A 21,032-nucleotide genomic window follows, 5' to 3' on the forward strand; every position below is an offset into this window, starting at 1 on the left:
TATCTCAGTCTAGATGAGGGATGAGGACACTTCATGATAGGGGTGGGAGTATCTCAGTCTAGATGAGGGGATGAGGACACTTCATGATAGGGTGGGAGTATCTCAGTCTAGATGAGGGATGAGGACACTTCATGATCGGGGTGGGAGTATCTCAGTCTAGATGAGGGATGAGGACACTTCATGATAGGGTGGGAGTATCTCAGTCTAGATGAGGGATGAGGACACTTCATGATAGGGGTGGGAGTATCTCAGTCTAGATGAGGGGATGAGGACACTTCATGATAGGGTGGGAGTATCTCAGTCTAGATGAGGGGATGAGGACACTTCATGATAGGGTGGGAGTATCTCAGTCTAGATGAGGGGATGAGGACACTTCATGATAGGGTGGGAGTATCTCCAGTCTAGATGAGGGATGAGGACACTTCATGATAGGGTGGGAGTATCTCAGTCTAGATGAGGGATGAGGACACTTCATGATAGGGGTGGGAGTATCTCAGTCTAGATGAGGGATGAGGACACTTCATGATAGGGTAGGAGTATCTCAGTCTAGATGAGGGATGAGGACACTTCATGATAGGGTGGGAGTATCTCAGTCTAGATGAGGGATGAGGACACTTCATGATAGGGGTGGGAGTATCTCAGTCTAGATGAGGGATGAGGACACTTCATGATAGGGTGGGAGTATCTCAGTCTAGATGAGGGATGAGGACACTTCATGATAGGGTGGGAGTATCTCAGTCTAGATGAGGGGATGGAGGACACTTCATGATAGGGGGTGGGAGTATCTCAGTCTAGATGAGGGGATGAGGACACTTCATGATAGGGTGGGAGTATCTCAGTCTAGATGAGGGATGAGGACACTTCATGATAGGGTGGGAGTATCTCAGTCTAGATGAGGGATGAGGACACTTCATGATAGGGTGGGAGTATCTCCAGTCTAGATGAGGGGATGAGGACACTTCATGATAGGGTGGGAGTATCTCAGTCTAGATGAGGGGATGAGGACACTTCATGATAGGGTGGGAGTATCTCAGTCTAGATGAGGGATGAGGACACTTCATGATAGGGTGGGAGTATCTCAGTCTAGATGAGGGGATGAGGACACTTCATGATAGGGTGGGAGTATCTCAGTCTAGATGAGGGGATGAGGACACTTCATGATAGGGTGGGAGTATCTCAGTCTAGATGAGGGATGAGGACACTTCATGATAGGGTGGGAGTATCTCAGTCTAGATGAGGGATGAGGACACTTCATGATAGGGTGGGAGTATCTCAGTCTAGATGAGGGATGAGGACACTTCATGATAGGGTGGGAGTATCTCAGTCTAGATGAGGGATGAGGACACTTCATGATAGGGTGGGAGTATCTCAGTCTAGATGAGGGATGAGGACACTTCATGATAGGGTGGGGGAGTATCTCAGTCTAGATGAGGGATGAGGACACTTCATGATAGGGTGGGAGTATCTCAGTCTAGATGAGGGGGATGAGGACACTTCATGATAGGGTGGGAGTATCTCAGTCTAGATGAGGGGATGAGGACACTTCATGATAGGGTGGGAGTATCTCAGTCTGGATGAGGGATGAGGACACTTCATGATAGGGTGGGAGTATCTCAGTCTAGATGAGGGATGAGGACACTTCATGATAGGGTGGGAGTATCTCAGTCTAGATGAGGGGATGAGGACACTTCATGATAGGGTGGGAGTATCTCAGTCTAGATGAGGGATGAGGACACTTCATGATAGGGTGGGAGTATCTCAGTCTGGATGAGGGATGAGGACACTTCATGATAGGGTGGGAGTATCTTCAGTCTAGATGAGGGATGAGGACACTTCATGATAGGGTGGGAGTATCTCAGTCTAGATGAGGGATGAGGACACTTCATGATAGGGTGGGAGTATCTCAGTCTATATAAGGGATGAGGACACTTCATGATAGGGTGGGAGTATCTCAGTCTAGATGAGGGATGAGGACACTTCATGATAGGGGTGGGAGTATCTCAGTCTAGATGAGGGATGAGGACACTTCATGATAGGGTGGGAGTATCTCAGTCTAGATGAGGGATGAGGACACTTCATGATAGGGTGGGAGTATCTCAGTCTAGATGAGGGGATGAGGACACTTCATGATAGGGTGGGAGTATCTCAGTCTAGATGAGGGGATGAGGACACTTCATGATAGGGTGGGAGTATCTCAGTCTAGATGAGGGATGAGGACACTTCATGATAGGGTGGGAGTATCTCAGTCTAGATGAGGGATGAGGACACTTCATGATAGGGGTGGGAGTATCTCAGTCTAGATGAGGGGATGAGGACACTTCATGATAGGGTGGGAGTATCTCAGTCTAGATGAGGGATGAGGACACTTCATGATAGGGTGGGAGTATCTCAGTCTAGATGAGGGATGAGGACACTTCATGATAGGGTGGGAGTATCTCAGTCTAGATGAGGGATGAGGACACTTCATGATAGGGTGGGAGTATCTCAGTCTAGATGAGGGGATGAGGACACTTCATGATAGGGTGGGAGTATCTCAGTCTAGATGAGGGATGAGGACACTTCATGATAGGGTGGGAGTATCTCAGTCTAGATGAGGGATGAGGACACTTCATGATAGGGTGGGAGTATCTCAGTCTAGATGAGGGATGAGGACACTTCATGATAGGGGTGGGAGTATCTCAGTCTAGATGAGGGGATGAGGACACTTCATGATAGGGTGGGAGTATCTCAGTCTAGATGAGGGGATGAGGACACTTCATGATAGGGTGGGAGTATCTCAGTCTAGATGAGGGATGAGGACACTTCATGATAGGGTGGGAGTATCTCAGTCTAGATGAGGGATGAGGACACTTCATGATAGGGTGGGAGTATCTCAGTCTAGATGAGGGGATGAGGACACTTCATGATAGGGTGGGAGTATCTCAGTCTAGATGAGGGATGAGGACACTTCATGATAGGGTGGAGTATCTCCAGTCTGGATGAGGGATGAGGACACTTCATGATAGGGTGGGAGTATCTCAGTCTAGATGAGGAATGAGGACACTTCATGATAGGGTGGGAGTATCTCAGTCTAGATGAGGGGATGAGGACACTTCATGATAGGGTGGGAGTATCTCAGTCTAGATGAGGGGGATGAGGACACTTCATGATAGGGTGGGAGTATCTCAGTCTAGATGAGGGATGAGGACACTTCATGATAGGGTGGGAGTATCTCAGTCTAGATGAGGGATGAGGACACTTCATGATAGGGGTGGGAGTATCTCAGTCTAGATGAGGGATGAGGACACTTCATGATAGGGTGGGAGTATCTCAGTCTAGATGAGGGATGAGGACACTTCATGATAGGGTGGGAGTATCTCAGTCTAGATGAGGGATGAGGACACTTCATGATAGGGTGGGAGTATCTCAGTCTAGATGAGGGATGAGGACACTTCATGATAGGGTGGGAGTATCTCAGTCTAGATGAGGGATGAGGACACTTCATGATAGGGTGGGAGTATCTCAGTCTAGATGAGGGGATGAGGACACTTCATGATAGGGTGGGAGTATCTCAGTCTAGATGAGGGATGAGGACACTTCATGATAGGGTGGGAGTATCTCAGTCTAGATGAGGGGATGAGGACACTTCATGATAGGGTGGGAGTATCTCAGTCTAGATGAGGGATGAGGACACTTCATGATAGGGTGGGAGTATCTCAGTCTAGATGAGGGGATGAGGACACTTCATGATAGGGTGGGAGTATCTCAGTCTAGATGAGGGATGAGGACACTTCATGATAGGGTGGGAGTATCTCAGTCTAGATGAGGGGATGAGGACACTTCATGATAGGGTGGGAGTATCTCAGTCTGGATGGGGGATGAGGACACTTCATGATAGGGTGGGAGTATCTCAGTCTAGATGAGGGATGAGGACACTTCATGATAGGGTGGGAGTATCTCAGTCTAGATGAGGGATGAGGACACTTCATGATAGGGTGGGAGTATCTCAGTCTAGATGAGGGATGAGGACACTTCATGATAGGGTGGGAGTATCTCAGTCTAGATGAGGGGATGAGGACACTTCATGATAGGGTGGGAGTATCTCAGTCTGGATGAGGGATGAGGACACTTCATGATAGGGTGGGAGTATCTCAGTCTAGATGAGGGATGAGGACACTTCATGATAGGGTGGGAGTATCTCAGTCTAGATGATGGATGAGGACACTTCATGATAGGGTGGGAGTATCTCAGTCTAGATGAGGGGATGAGGACACTTCATGATAGGGTGGGAGTATCTCAGTCTAGATGAGGGATGAGGACACTTCATGATAGGGTGGGAGTATCTCAGTCTAGATGAGGGATGAGGACACTTCATGATAGGGGTGGGAGTATCTCAGTCTAGATGAGGGGATGAGGACACTTCATGATAGGGTGGGAGTATCTCAGTCTGGATGAGGGGATGAGGACACTTCATGATAGGGTGGGAGTATCTCAGTCTAGATGAGGGATGAGGACACTTCATGATAGGGTGGGAGTATCTCAGTCTAGATGAGGGGATGAGGACACTTCATGATAGGGTGGGAGTATCTCAGTCTGGATGAGGGATGAGGACACTTCATGATAGGGGTGGGAGTATCTCAGTCTGGATGAGGGATAAGGACACTTCATGATAGGGTGGGAGTATCTCAGTCTAGATGAGGGATGAGGACACTTCATGATAGGGGTGGGGAGTATCTCAGTCTAGATGAGGGATGAGGACACTTCATGATAGGGTGGGAGTATCTCAGTCTAGATGAGGGGATGAGGACACTTCATGATAGGGTGGGAGTATCTCAGTCTAGATGAGGGGATGAGGACACTTCATGATAGGGTGGGAGTATCTCAGTCTAGATGAGGGGATGAGGACACTTCATGATAGGGTGGGAGTATCTCAGTCTAGATGAGGGATGAGGACACTTCATGATAGGGTGGGAGTATCTCAGTCTAGATGAGGGATGAGGACACTTCATGATAGGGTGGGAGTATCTCAGTCTGGATGAGGGATGAGGACACTTCATGATAGGGTGGGAGTATCTCAGTCTAGATGAGGGGATGAGGACACTTCATGATAGGGTGGGAGTATCTCAGTCTAGATGAGGGGATGAGGACACTTCATGATAGGGTGGGAGTATCTCTACACTTCATGATGACTTTACTACTCTATTGAATCAATGTGCTACACTACACCACTACACTACTACACCACTACACTACACTACTGTTACACTACACTACTGTTACACTGCTGTTACACCTGTGAGTTACTGTACAGTGCATTCAGACCCTTTCCCCACATTTTGTTACGTTACAGTCTTATTCTAAAATGGATTAAATAAAACATGTTCCTCATCAATCTACACACAGTAACCCATAATGACAAAGCGACAACAGTTTTTTTTTTACAAGTATTCAGACCCTTTGCTATGAGACTCAAAATTGAGCTCAGGTTCATCCTGTTTCCATTGATCATCCTTGAGATGTTTCTACGTCTTGATTGGAGCCCACCTGTGGTAAATTCAATTGATTGGACATGATTTGGAAAGGCACACACCGGTTTATATAAGGTCCCACAGTTGACAGTGCATGTCAGAGCAAAAACCAAGCCATGAGGTTGAAGGAATTGTCCGTAGAGCTCCGAGACAGGATTTTGTCGAGGCACAGATCTGGGAAAGGTTACCAAATCATTTCTGCAGCATTGAAGGTCCCCAAGAAAACAGTGGTCTCCATCATTCTTAAATGGAAGACGTTTGGAACCACCAAGACTCTTCCTAGAGCTGGCCGCCCGGCCAAACTGAGCAATCAGAACCCAATGGTCTGTGGAGATCGGAAAACCTTCTAGAAGGACAACCATCTCTGCAGCACTCCACCAATCAGGCCTATTAAAATGCACATGATAGTCTGCTTGGAGTTTGCGAAAAGACACCTAAATGACTCTCAGACCATGAGATGATGAAACCAAGATTGAACTCTTTGGCCTGAATTCCAAGCGTCATGTCTGGAGGAAACCTGGCACTATCCCTACGGTGAAGCATGGTGGTGGCAGCATTATGCTATGGGGATGTTTTTCAGTGGCAGGGACTGGGAGACTAGTCAGGATCGAGGGAAAGATGAACGGAGCAAAGTACAGAGAGATCCTTGATGAAAACCTGCTCCAGAACGCTCAGGACCTGAGACTGGGGCGAAGGTTCACCTTACAACAGGACAACGACCCTAAGCACACAGCGAAGACAATGCAGGAGTGGCTTCGGGACTAGTCTCCGAATGTCCTTGAGTGGCCCAGCCAGAGCCCAGACTTGAACCCGATCGAACATCTCTGAAGACATGAAAATAGCTGTGCAGCGACGCTCCCCATGCAACCTGACAGAGCTTGAGAGGATCTGCAGAGAAGAATCTGAGAAACTCCCAAAATACAGGTGTGCCAAGCTTGTAGCGTCATTCCCAAGAAGACTTGAGACTGTAATTGCTGCCAAAGGTTCTTCAACAAAGTACTGAGTAAAGGACTGAATACTTATATAAATATGATATTTCAGTTTTTTATTTTTAATAAATTTGCTAAAATTTCTAAAAACCTGTTTTTGCTTTGTCATTATGGGGTATTGTGTGTAGATTGATGAGGGGGGAAAAAAACAAAAAACTATTCAATTTTAGAATAAGGCTGTAACCTAACAAAATTTGGAGAAAGTCAAGGGGTCTGAATACTTTCCGAATGCACTGTATATGACTCACTCTGCTTCACTCCTCCTCAGTCCTCCTCACTACCCTTTACTCCTCTTCACTCCTCCTCAGTCCTCCTCACAACCCTTTACTCCTCAGTCCTCCTCACTACCCTTTACTCCTCCTCAGTCCTCCTCACTACCCTTCACTCTCTTCACTCCTCCTCAGTCCTCCTCACTACCCTTTACTCCTCTTCACTCCTCCTCAGTTCTCCTCACTACCCTTCACTCTCTTCACTCCTCCTCAGTCCTCCTCACTACCCTTTACTCCTCTTCACTCCTCTTCAGTCCTCCTCACTACCCTTCACCCCACTTCACTCCTCCTCAGTCCTCCTCACTACCCTTCACCCCTCTTCACTCCTCCTCAGTCCTCCTCACTACCCTTCACCCCTCTTCACTCCTCCTCAGTCCTCCTCACTACCCTTCACCCCTCTTCAGTCCTCCTTACTCCTCATATGGTTGGTACTCTATGGGTTCTCACAGTGTTTACCCTGCTTGAAACAGCTATAGTTGAGCTATCTCTCAACATGAAGGAAGAATGCTTTATTGTCAATTGCCGCAGGGAAACAGACATCTATTCTGATTTATCCCAACACCTCTGGACAACATTTAGTATCTCTCACTTCTGTCACTTCTACTTTCCTGGGTGTCTTTAGGATCTAGTATTTTGGTCCCTCACCTTTCCTCGTGTCCAATAGCCCAGCTGAGGTCCATGACACCTTCCTGTCTGAGAGGTAAAAGGTGACATGTCCTTAGACCACCTTGAGGTTCTATACTGCAGCCTCTGCGTTAAACATGTTATCACCTTTAATACCTCGATCCCATAGGCTATCCTGCATGTCATGTGGTCCTCTGTAGCTCAACTGGTAGAGCACGGCGCTTGTAACGCCAGGGTAGTGGGTTCGAGCCCGGGACCACCCATACGTAAAAATGTAGGCACACATATGACTGTAAGTCGCTTTGGATAAAAGCGTCTGCTAAATGGCATATTATTATCCATGACATTAAATATGGTGAAAGCTATCTCCTTTCTAGTTCCCATGCTGATGGTGCAGTACCTGCATTGGTGCAGTCTTAGTATTTATCTACCCTGAAGACTCTCATCCAATCTATTATAAATTACTGAGTCTTCAAATCCTTATTCACACAGATGTCTCTCCTCCAGTAAATCTTTAAACACTACATAGATATATGATACTGAGTCCACAGCTCTCTCCTACTACAGTATCAGTTTTAAGTTGTTATTCCCTGACACTGTATCATCTCATATTGGTGACAAACTGGATGGCTTTCTTTAATGCATACACACACACACACACACACACACACACACACACACAACAAAAAAAAAAAAAAAAAAAAAAAGACAGTCACACACACACACACACACACACACACACACACACACACACACACACACACACACACACACACACACACATACAGACAGTCACACACACACACACACACACACACACACACACAGAGACTCGCACACACACACACACACTGTTATCATTATCAGCCATATGCCTTGCCAGTCCATCAGAATAAAACATTACACAAAAGAACTGTAAGAAGTCAAGGCACTCAGCCTATTTAGGGGAATTGAGAGCCGGGAAACATGCAGTCTACTCTACCCCCTAAAACCAATTTCAGGCTCAGCCTCATTAGCAAAGGGACACAGTGAAAAGATAATCATCTCTTTGAAAAGTATTCAAAAGGCCTTTAATGAAAGATTCATTATTCTCTCTCGCTCTCTCTCCGTTTCTCTTTATTCTGCCCAGGGAGCACAGGCACGCAGTTAAAGTATCCCTCCCTCCCTCCCTCTGAGCCTCTCTCCAGTTCACGTCTCTTTCCCCCTCTCCCTAACACTACTCTGGGCATGCCCTGGCTACATTTGTCCCCCTCTTCCCAGTCCCCCATCCATCCATCCATTGGTCCCACACCCAAGTATTACTTCCGTATCTATAGCAACCGGCTCTCACCACAGTTAATCCTGCCACTAACTATGCGTGTACTCTGGAAAGCATCATTAACCTACTACAAAAAAGAGATTCTCTCTCTCTCTCTCTCTCTCTCTCTCTCTCTCTCTCTCTCTGTCTCTCTGTCTCTGTCTCTGTCTCTGTCTCTGTCTCTGTCTCTCTCTCTCTCTCTCTCTCTCTCTCTCTCTCTCTCTATCTCTCTATCTCTCTATCTCTCTATCTCTCTATCTCTCTATCTCTCTATCTCTCTCTGTCTCTGTCTCTGTCTCTGTCTCTGTCTCTGTCTCTGTCTCTGTCTCGCTCTCTCTCTCTCTCTCTCTCTCTCTCTCTCTCTCGCTCTCTCTCTCTCGCTCTCTCGCTCTCTCTCTCTCTCTCTCTCTCTCTCTCGTCTCTCTCTCTGCTCGTCTCTGTCTCTCTCTCTCTCTCTCTCTTTTCTCTCTCTCTCTCTCTCTCTCTCTCTCTCTCTCTCTCTCTGTCTCTCTCTCTCTCTCTTCTCTCTCTCTCTCTCTCTCTCTCTCTCTCTCTCTCTCTCTCTCTCTCTCTCTCTCTCTCCACCCCTGTAAAGAAGTAACAAGGCAGCAGCAGTCTCACTCCACAGCTGAGCTTTGTCAGTTCCATGTGCTATACTAATGGAATCAGCTCTACAGCCTTTAGCTACGCTTAATTGATTTCCCAAACCTTGCCAGTGTCAGATTTATTTGTGGCATGTTATGCTATTCCTTTTCTCTAATGTTTAATCTGGAATGTAATGTCACTGTGGGCGGCTGTGGTTGTCCCTTTACTGTCAAACTGGCCTGGCAGGTAACTGGCCTGGCAGATAGTTGTTGAGGTGTGGCTGATGGTACTTCTAGTTGGTACAGTTCCTACAGAAGAGTAAAAAATAAAAGAGCTCAAATGATGACACGTTTTGAGAAATGACACAGCTTTAGTCTGAAGTAACAGGGCTTTAGTCTGAAGTAACAGGGCTTTAGTCTGAAGTAACAGGGCTTTAGTCTGAAGTAACAGGGCTTTAGTCTGAAGTAACATGGCTTTAGTCTGAAGTAACAGGGCTTTAGTCTGAAGTAACAGGGCTTTAGTCTGAAGTAACAGGGGCTTTAGTCTGAAGTAACAGGGCTTTAGTCTGAGTCCAGCATTTGGCCCAAATCTGTTTCCCAATCAGAACCACTTACATGAATATATTTTTCTGATCAACACATTAGAGCTGATATCAACTCAGTGTGAAAAAAAAAAAGGAGATTGCATGGTTTCCTGATGAACAAAACCCACCAAGATGCACTGTGGTTTAAACAGTTGGTCTTAAAATAAATGGAATGCTTTTCAAATCCTCTTTCATGCCATCCTCGGTCTTTATATGCCAATTTAACATTCTCCCTCTCTCTCTCTGTCTCTGTCTGTCTATCTGTCTCTGTCTGTCTCCTCTCTCTCTCTCTCTCTCTCTCTCTCTCTCTCTCTCTCTCTGTGTGTCTCTGTGTCTCTCTCTCTCTTGTGTCTCTGTGTCTGTCTCTCTCTCTGTCTCTCTCTGTCTCTCAATTCAATTGAAAAATTGTTTTCAATTTAAGGGCTTTATTGGCATGGGAAACGTGTGTTAACATTGCCAAAGCAAGTGAAGTAGATAGTAAACAGAAGTGAAATAAACAATAAATATTAACAGTAAACATTACACTCAGAACTTTCAAAAGAATAAATACATTTCAAATGTCATATTATGTCTATATACAGTGTTGTAACAATGTGCAAATAGTTAAAGTACAAATGGGGAAATAAATTAACATAAATATGGGTTGTATTTACAATGGTGTTTGTTCTTCACTGGTTGCCCTTTTCTTGTGGCAACAGGTCACAAATCTTGCAGCTAGCACACTGGTTTTTCACCCAGTAGATAAGGGAGTTTATCAAAATTGGGTTTATTTTCAAATTCTTTGTGGAGCTCTGTAATCTGAGGGAAATATGTGTCTCTAATATGGTCATACATTTGGCAGGAGGTTAGGAAGTGCAGCTCAGTTTCCACCTCATTTTGTGGGCAGTGTGCACATAGCCTGTCTTCTCTTGAGAGCCAGGTCTGCCTACGGTGGCCTTTCTCAATAGCAAGGCTATGCTCACTGAGTCTGTACATAGTCAAAGCTTTCCTTAATTTTGGGTCAGTCACAGTGGTCAGGTATTCTGCCACTGTGTACTCTCTGTTTAGGGCCAAATAGCATTATAGTTTGCTCTGTTTTTTTGTTAATTCTTTCCAATGTGTCAAGTAATTCTCTTTTGTTTTCTCATGATTTGGTTGGGTCTAATTGTGTTGTTGTCCTGGGGCTCTGTGGAGTCTGTTTGTGTTTGTGAACAGAGCCCCAGGACCAGCTTGCTTAGGGGACTCTTCTCCAAGTTCATCTCTCTGTAGGTGATGGCTTTGTTATGGAAGGTTTGGGAATCGCTTCCTTTTAAGTGGTTATAGAATTTAACGGCTTTTTTCTGGATTTTGATAATTAGTGGGTATCGGCCTAATTCTGCTCTGCATGCATTATTTGGTTTTATTTGGAGGAGATTTTTGCAGAGTCTCAATTTGGTGTTTGTCCCATTTTGTGAATTCTTGGTTGGTGAGCGGACCCCAAACCTCACAACCATAAAGGGCAAGGGGTTCTATAACTGATTCAAGTATTTTTGCCAGATCCTAATTGGTATGTCAAATGTTATGTTCCTTTTGATGGCATAGAAGGTCCTTCTTGCCTTGTCTCTCAGATCGTTCACAGCTTTGTGGAAGTTACCTGTGACGCTGATGTTTAGGCTGAGGTATGTATCATTTTTTGTGTGCTCTAGGGCAACGGGGTCTAGATGGAATTTTGTATTTGTGGTCCTGGCAACTGGACCTTTTTTTGGAACACCATTATTTTTGTCTTACTGAGATTTACTGTCAGGGCCCAGGTCTAACAGAATCTGTGCTGAAGATCTAGGTGCTGCTGTAGGCCCTCCTTGGTTGTGGACAGAAGCACCAGATCATCAGCAAACAGTAGACATTTGACTTCAGATTCTAGTAGGGTGATGCCGGATGCTGCAGACTGTTCTAGTGCCCTCGCCAATCCGTTGATATATATATGTTGAAGAGGGTGGGGCTTAAACTGCATCCATGTCTCACCCCACATCCCTGTGGAAAGAAATGTGTGTTTTTTGTTAATTTTAACCACACACTTGTTGTTTGTGTACATGGATTTTACAATGTTGTATGTTTTTCCCCCAACGCCACTTTTCATCAATTTGTATAGCAGACCCTCATTCCAAAATGAGTCAAAAGCTTTTTTGAAATCAACAATGCATGATAAGACTTTGCCTTTGTTTTGTTTTGTTTGTTTGTCAATTAGGGTGTGCAGGGTGAATACGTGGTCTGTCGTACGGTAATTTGGTAAAAAGCCAATTTGACATTTGCTCAGTACATTGTTTTCACTGAGGAAATGAACTAGTCTGCTGTTATTGATAATGAAGAGGATTTTCTCAAGGTTCCTGTTGACGCATATCCCACGGTAGTTATTGGGGTCAAATTTGTCTCCACTTTTGTGGATTGGGGTGATCAGTCCTTGGTTCCAAATATTGGGGAAGATGCCAGAGCTAAGGATGATGTTAAAGAGTTTAAGTATAGCTAATTTGAATTTGTTGTCATTTAATTGAGGATACCATCAACACCACAGGCCTTTTTGGGTTGAAGGGTTTGTATTTTGTCCTGTAGTTCATTCAATGTAATTGGAGAATCCAGTGGGTTCTGGTAGTCTTTAATAGCTGATTCTAAGATTTGCATTTGATCATGTATATGTTTTTGCTGTTTGTTCTCTGTTATAGGGCCAAAAAGATTGGAGAAGTGGTTTATCCATGCATCTCCATTTTGGATAGATAGCTCTTCATGTTGTTGTCTGTTTAGTGTTTTCCAATTTTCCCAGAAGTGGTTAGTGTCTATGGATTATTCAATTACATTGAGCTGATTTCTGACATGCTGTTCCTTCTTTTTCCGTAGTGTATTTCTGTATTGTTTTAGTGATTCACCATAGTGAAGGCGTAGGCTCAGGTTTACTGGGTCTCTATGTTTCTGGTTGGATAGGTTTCTCAATTTCTTTCTTAGGTTTTTGCATTCTTCATCAAACCATTTGTCATTGTTGTTACTTTTCTTCGGGTTTTCTGTTAGAGATGTTTAGATTTGATAGGGAAGCTGAGAGGTCAAATATATAGTTTAGGTTTTCTACTGCCAAGTTTACACCTTCACTATTACAATGGAACGTTTTGTCCAGGAAGTTGTCTAAAAGGGATTGAATTTGTTGTTGCCTAATTGTTTTTTGGTAGGTTTTGACACTACTTTCCTTCCATCTATAGCATTTCTTAATATTATTCAGTTCCTTTGACTTTGATGCCTCATGACTGAGTATTGCTCTGTTCAAGTAGACTGTGATTTTGCTGTGGTCTGATTGGGGTGTCAGTGGGCTGACTGTGAACGCTCTGAGAGACTCTGGGTTGAGGTCAGTGATAAAGTAGTCTACAGTACTACTGCCAAGAGATGAGCTATAGGTGTACCTACCATAGGAGTCCCCTCGAAGCCTACCATTGACTATGTACATACCCAGTGTGCGACAGAGCTGCAGGAGTCGTGACCCGTTTTTTGTTGGTTATGTTGTCGTAGTTGTGCCTAGGGGGCATATGGGGGAGGGAATGCTGTCACCTCCAGGTAGGTGTTTGTCGCCCTGTGTGCTGAGGGGTGTCAGGTTCATCCAGTTCTGGCATTTAGGTCACCTCAGAATACTACATGCCCCTGGGTCTGGAAATGATTGATTTCCCCCTCCAGGATGGAGAACCTGTCTTCATTAAAGTATGGGGATTCTAGTGGGGGGATATAGGTAGCACACAGGAGGAAATGTTTCTCTGTTGAGATCATTTCCTTTTGAATTTCTAGCCAAATGTAAAATGTTCCTGTTTTGATTAATTTAGTAGAGTCAGTTAGGTCTGCTCTATACCAAATTAGCATACCCTCTGAGTCCCTTCCCTGTTTCACACCTCTCTGTCTCTCTCTGTCTCTCTGTCTCTCTCTCTCTCTCTCCCCCCCCCCCCCACCCCACCCCCCCACCCCTCCTCTCTGGGATCTACCAGCATCTGGGTCTATGGATAAAAGTGAAAGGCATGACATTGGATGACACATAAAAACCATTCACTGCAACAGCAGCATAATGTGTACTCTGTTTCATGGCCCATATACACTGAGTATAGCAAACATTAGGAACACCTTCATAAATATTGAGTTGCACCCCCCTTTTGCCCTCAGAACAGCCTCAATTAGCCGGGCATGGACTCTACAATGTGTCGAAATAGTTCCACATGGATGCTGGCCCATGTTGACTCCAATGCTTCCCACAGTTGTGTCAAGTTGCCCTTTGGGTGGTGGACCATTCTTGATACACATGGGAAACTGTTGAGCGTGAAAAAGCCAGCAGCGTTGCAGTTCTTGACACAAACCGGTGCGCCTGGCACCTACTACCATACCCTGTTCAAAGGCACTTAAATATTTTGTCTTGCCCATTCACCCTCTGAATGGCACACATACACAATCCATGTCTCAATTGTCTCAAGGCTTAACAATCCTTATTTAACCTGTCTCCTCCCCTTCATCTACACTGATTGAAGTGGATTTAACAAGTGACATCAATAAGGGATCATAGCTTTCACCTGGATTCACCTGGTCAGTCTATGTCATGGAAAGAGCAGGTGTTCTTAATGTTTTGTCTATGTTTAGCTAGAGTTAGAGTTAGGGATACTAGATGACTGATATTATTCCTGGAGTATTTGATTATTGAGTTCCGCGTCCCAAATGGCACCCTATTCCATTCATAGTGCACTACTTTTTACCTCTATGGGCCCTGGTCAAAAGTAGTGCACTAAATAGGGACTATTTTGCCATTTTGGAGCGTGGATGGTGCATAGAAGGGTCCATAGTGAAGTGCATTAACATGACGTATGGCCTTGTAATCCTGGTGGTAAGAGTCTGCTCACTAAACTACACTGCTCGGTACATTTGAAATAATAATAATAATAATAATAATAATAATATGCCATTTAGCAGACGCTTTTATCCAAAGCGACTTACAGTCATGCGTGCATACATTATTTGTGTATGGGTGGTCCCGGGGATCGAACCCACTACCTTGGCGTTACAAGCGCCGTGCTCTACCAGCTGAGCTACAGAAATCAGATTCATCCGTGAAGAGCACACTTCTCCAGCGTGCCAGTGGCCATTGAAGGTGAGCATTTGCTCGCTGAAGTCGGTTACGACGCCAAACCGCAGTCAGGTCAAGACCCTGGTGAGGACGACGAGCACGCAGACGAGCTTCCCCGAGACAAGTTTCTGACAGTTTGTGCAGAACCTTTTCGGTTATGCAACAGTCTCATCAGCTGTCTAGGTCGATCCCACCGGTGGAGGTCCTGGGCTGGCCCGGTTACACGTGGTCTGCGGTTCTGAGGCCGGTTGGACGTACCGCCAAATTATCTAAAACGTTGGACAGGGCGACTTATGGTAGAGAAATTAATATTAAATTCTCTGGCAACAGCTTTGGTGGATATTCCTGCAGTCAGCATGCCAGTTGCACGCTCCCTCAATACTTGTATTCCTTGTATGTATTGCAGGCAGTAAGAGTCTGGTCACTAAACTAGTTCCTGACCATTTAAACACACACACACACAGACACACAGACACAGACACAGACATAATATACTCACATAAGCACACACACACATTTGCATAGAAAAGCATATTAAAAAATACATGCACTCACGCTCAGACAGACACGCAGACAGACAGACACGCAGACAGACACGCAGACAGACACGCAGACAGACAGACAGACAGACAGACAGACAGACAGACAGACAGACAGACAGACAGACACGCAGACAGACAGACAGACAACACAAATGTATCTGTCTGTGACTACAGTATGTGTCTCTGTCTGTGACTACAGTATGTATCTCTGTCTGTGACTACAGTATGTGTCTCTGTCTGTGACTACAGTATGTGTCTCTGTCTGTGACTACAGTATGTGTCTCTGTCTGTGACTACAGTATGTGTCTCTGTCTGTGACTACATTATGTGTCTCTGTGACTACAGTATGCGTCTGTCTGTGACTACAGTATGCGTCTCTGTCTGTGACTACATTATGCATCTCTGTCTGTGACTACATTCTGTATCTCTGTCTGTGACTACAGTCTGTATCTCTGTCTGTGACTACAGTCTGTGTCTCTGTCTGTGACTACATTATGTGTCTCTGTCTGTGACTACAGTGTGTGTCTGTCTGTGACTACAGTATGTGTCTCTGTCTGTGACTACAGTCTGTGTCTCTGTCTGTGACTACAGTCTGTGTCTCTGTCTGTGACTACAGTATGTGTCTCTGTCTGTGACTACAGTATGTGTCTCTGTGACTACAGTATGCGTCTCTGTCTGTGACTACAATATGCGTCTCTGTCTGTGACTACATTATGCATCTCTGTCTGTGACTACATTCTGTATCTCTGTCTGTGACTACAGTCTGTGTCTCTGTCTGTGACTACAGTCTGTGTCTCTGTCTGTGACTACAGTCTGTGTCTCTGTCTGTGACTACAGTCTGTGTCTCTGTCTGTGACTACAGTATGTATCTCTGTCTGCGACTACAGTATGTATCTCTGTCTGTGACTACAGTCTGTATCTCTGTCTGTGACTACAGTATGTGGCTCTGTCTGTGACTACAGTCTGTATCTTCAGCAGTGCACATTACATTATGATGAGGTTTGTGCATTACCGAGACATACAGACACACTCACATTACCCAGACAGGCAGACGGTGGAAGGATATTCATATCCCATGATGCACTGTTTGTTTTCATCGCGTCCACAGCACAGCTCCTATATATGCCAGAGAGATTGTTTTCATGGAGATCTATATAATTACATTGGGTTTTAATCCCTTATCTGTGTGAATGGGGACTGCTAGATTTGATTCTCAATGTTCCCATCCTCTGAATGCACCATGACTGTCCCAAATGGGGCCTATAGTGCTCTGGTCAAAAGTAGGGCACTATATAGGGATTCATTTTGAAACCTTTATTTTGACAGGGAGCCAGTGTTTTCTCTTTTCCAGATGAGCCCTGTGTATTAAGGTCCCATGCCAACAGATCCTCTTACAAGACAACTCTCCTCTCTGGTAAATTCAATTCGATCCTGCCTCCGTTCAAAGCTATTTCAATGTTGAAAAGCCTGCGTTTTCCATTTATCAATTTGATATTCTACTGATGTCCGTTAGAAAGCAGATTAGACTCAGTTCAGTCAGTGGACCATCTACATAAGCCTTGTTCACACTGCAGGCCTTAATGCTTAAATCAGATTTGTGTGTGTGTGTGTTCAGACAGCAGTCATTTGCTGACATGGCTACATTAGTTGTCATAGTAATGATGTGCGCGGTTGTCATAGTAATGATGTGCGCAGTGGTGTAGGCTGATTGGTGGTGGTGCTCGTGCCTCACTCAGAAGTTATGTAGCAAGCTAAGGTGACAACAATGCCTGCCATGGACGTTTCCCAGTTGCTTTGATTGTTCAAAATCGTAGGGCAAGAAATATTTTAAAGCCTCAAAGGATAAGATAATCCAACTTCCAAGTCCTATCTAGCTAGTTAGCTGTTTAGCTTTCTAGCACATTCACTAATTTGTTTGTAAACCATTAACAAGCTAGTTGGCTACCACATGTTCTTGTCTAACTGTCAACGGAGTAGCTAGCAAGCAACATGATATGCCAAATAACAGTCTTAAAACCACTTGAGGGCAAATCAATCAGATTTGACCATTCAGACATGTTGTATGGCCAGGTACAGTGGGGAAAAAAAGTATTTAGTCAGCCACCAATTGTGCAAGTTCTCCCACTTAAAAAGATGAGAGAGGCCTGTAATTTTCATCATAGGTACACGTCAACTATGACAGACAAAATGAGAAAAGAAAATCCAGAAAATCACATTGTAGGATTTTAATGAATTTATTTGCAGATTATGGTGGAAAATAAGTATTTGGTCAATAACAAAAGTTTCTCAATACTTTGTTATATACCCTTTGTTGGCAATGACACAGGTCAAATGTTTTCTGTAAGTCTTCACAATGTTTTCACACACTGTTGCTGGTATTTTGGCCCATTCCTCCATGCAGATCTCCTCTAGAGCAGTGATGTTTTGGGGCTGTCGCTGGGCAACACGGACTTTCAACTCCCCTCCAAAGATTTTCTATGGGGTTGAGATCTGGAGACTCCAGGACCTTGAAATACTTCTTACGAAGCCACTCCTTCGTTGCCCGGGCGGTGTGTTTGGGATCATTGTCATGCTGAAAGACCCAGCCACGTTTCATCTTCAATGCCCTTGCTGATGGAAGGAGGTTTTCACTCAAAATCTCACGATACATGGCCCCATTCATTCTTTCCTTTACATGGATCAGTTGTCCTGGTCCCTTTGCAGAAAAAACAGCCCCAAAGTATGATGTTTTCACTCCCATGCTTCACAGTAGGTATGGTGTTCTTTGGATGCAACTCAGCATTCTTTGTCCTCCAAACACGACGAGTTGAGTTTTTACCAAAAAGTTCTATTTTGGTTTCATCTGACCATATGACATTCTCCCAATCCTCTTCTGGATGCACTCTAGCAAACTTCAGACGGGCCTGGACATGTACTGGCTTAAGCAGGGGGACACGTCTAGCACTGCAGGATTTGAGTCCCTGGCGGCGTAGTGTGTTACTGATGGTAGGCTTTGTTACTTTGGTCCCAGCTCTCTGCATGTCATTCACTAGGTCCCCCCGTGTGGTTCTGGGATTTTTGCTCACCGTTCTTGTGATCATTTTGACCCCACGGGGGTGAGATCTTGCGTGGAGCCCCAGATCGAGGGAGATTATCAGTGGTCTTGTGTGTCTTCCATTTCCTAATAATTGCTCCCACAGTTGATTTCTTCAAACCAAGCTGCTTACCTATTGCAGATTCAGTCTTCCCAGCCTGGTGCAGGTCTACAATTTTGTTTCTGGTGTCCTTTGACAGCTCTTTGATCTTGGCCATAGTGGAGTTTGGAGTGTGACTGTTTGAGGTTGTGGACAGGTGTCTTTTATACTGATAACAAGTTCAAACAGGTGCCATTAATACAGGTAACAGTGGAGGACAGAGGAGCCTCTTAAAGAAGAAGTTACAGGTCTGTGAGAGCCAGAAATCTTGCTTGTTTGTAGGTGACCAAATACTTATTTTCCACCATAATCTGCAAATAAATTCATAAAAAATCCTACAATGTGATTTTCTGGATTTTCTTTTCTCAATTTGTCTGTCATGGTTGACGTGTACCTATGATGAAAATTACAGGCCTCTCTCATCTTTTTAAGTGGGAGAACTTGCACAATTGGTGGCTGACTAAATACTTTTTTTCCCCACTGTATTTAGTATTTTAATTAGGATCCCCAATTAGCCGCTGCCAAGATTTGTATCTGATTTCAAACCACTTACGAAGGTGGTTTGAAATGTGACTTGGAAATATCAGATGTGTTTTTTTGGTTGTTTAGGCTGCAGGGGAAAAAACACATTTGAATCAGATATGCAAAAATATGGATTTGAGTCACTTCAAACTGCCAGTGTGAACAAGGCCATAAAGTCAAGTATAATTACATCAGCTTTTCAAAGTGCTAGTAGTGCGTTCAGATTTCTATCACACGACGCATGCGCACAAGATGAAAATATGTGGACGAGACGCATGGATACCTGGCGAGCTGGTGCATGTGATTACCTGGTTCTGCGCATGCTTTAGGTGATAGAAATCTGAATGCATTACCAGCACATTGAACAGTTGATTTGAATTATACTTTCCTGTGGGTATATTGTCTCACATTCCTATCTCCAAAAGGACCAACCGCACGGACAACCGGTAAAGTAAGTTAAAATATAATTTTATACAACGTTCTGGCTTGTAGAGGACGTGAGAGGAAACTTTCCTGTTTCAAATGCTCATTTCTGCCCGACGTAGAATTCAATGCAATTCAACGTCGGGTTTCCAGGCAAACCTGAATCCCAATTCCTTCATCAACCAATTGCTTCATCAACTGCAGTTCATGCTGAGCCATTGACCCACCACCACCCCGTCCTCCTCCCCACCGAGTCAGCCTCCAGGCTTCCTGCACAATGTCGGGCCAGCACAACCCCGGTCCACGGCTGGGTGTCGGCCCGCCAGCAGGCTCAGCACTTCCTCAGTTCACGACTGACCCTGCTGGGAGGCCAGCACAACCCCGTCCACGGCCGGGTGTCGGCCCGCCAGCAGGCTCAGCACTTCCTCAGTTCACGACTGACCCTGCTGGGAGGCCAGCACAACCCCGTCCACGGCCGGGTGTCGGCCCGCCAGCAGGCTCAGCACTTCCTCAGTTCACGACTGACCCTGCTGGGAGGCCAGCTACCAACCCTGATCCACGACCGGGGGGCTGGCCTACCAGACTACCATCCACGCCAAAACGCTCATAATAACTACTACCCCTTCTGACGTGATGGGGAGAAGCCGAACTCGTGTGGGTGTGTGACCTTGACTCCTCTTGTGGTGTCTGATCAACGCTGTGGCATGTTGTTGTTGTATTAATATTAGAGAGTGTTTTTTTTCTCAGATGATTACAGTCACATCATGTCTCTCACTCCTACACACAGTAATACGTCCTGACATTTCCCTCAACAGTTAAATGTACAGAACATGTGCCTTCATATGTCATCTCTCTACTTATATTCAATACAGAGGGGTCGGCAGGAGATCTTAATATCGCTGTATGTCTAAATGTATCTAAATGTAACAATTAAGACGTGAGCAGTAGAAATGCTAATAAGGCAGCCAAAAACAGGTCTTCGCTAAGAAATGTTTAAAAAAACACGGTGAAAAAGAAATGGTTAATCTTATACATTTTGAGTTCACACTGCAGTCTCTCAGCTCAGAGGAGAGGAGCTGGTATGGAGCTATGTGTTCTGGCCTGGCTCTGTAGTAGACACTAGCCCAGCTAACCTAGGGTTCAGCCTAGCTAACCAACCAAGTCTCTCTCCCTCTCTCCCTCTCTCTCTCTCTCTCTCTCTGTCTCTCTCTCTCTCTCTCTCTCTCTCTCTCTCTCTCTCTCTCTCTCTCTGTCTCTCTCTGCCTCTCTCTCGCTGTCTCTCTCTCTCTCTCTCTCTCTCTCTCTCTCTCTCTCTCTCTCTCTCTCTGTCTCTCTCTCTCTCTCTCTCTCTCTGTCTCTCTCTGCCTCTCTCTCGCTGTCTCTCCGTCTCTCTCTCTCTGTCTTTCCGTCTCTCTCTCTCTGCCTCTCT

At 45.1% G+C, this 21,032-nt stretch overlaps 1 protein-coding gene across 1 annotated transcript in view; it reads left to right on the forward strand.

Annotated features, from left to right (window-relative positions):
- Window positions 1-20,232, forward strand: part of LOC121559267 (formin-2-like) — a 112,925-nt gene extending 92,693 nt beyond the window's left edge. The window contains exon 9 of the mRNA XM_045221872.1: window positions 19,858-20,232. Coding sequence (XP_045077807.1) covers window positions 19,858-20,232 — 375 coding nt within the window. The remainder of the gene's footprint in view (window positions 1-19,857) is intronic.
- The last annotated feature ends 800 nt before the right edge of the window (window positions 20,233-21,032 follow it).

The sequence above is a fragment of the Coregonus clupeaformis genome, chromosome 1, assembly GCF_020615455.1.
Source record: "Coregonus clupeaformis isolate EN_2021a chromosome 1, ASM2061545v1, whole genome shotgun sequence".
NCBI classification, from domain to species: domain Eukaryota; kingdom Metazoa; phylum Chordata; class Actinopteri; order Salmoniformes; family Salmonidae; genus Coregonus; species Coregonus clupeaformis.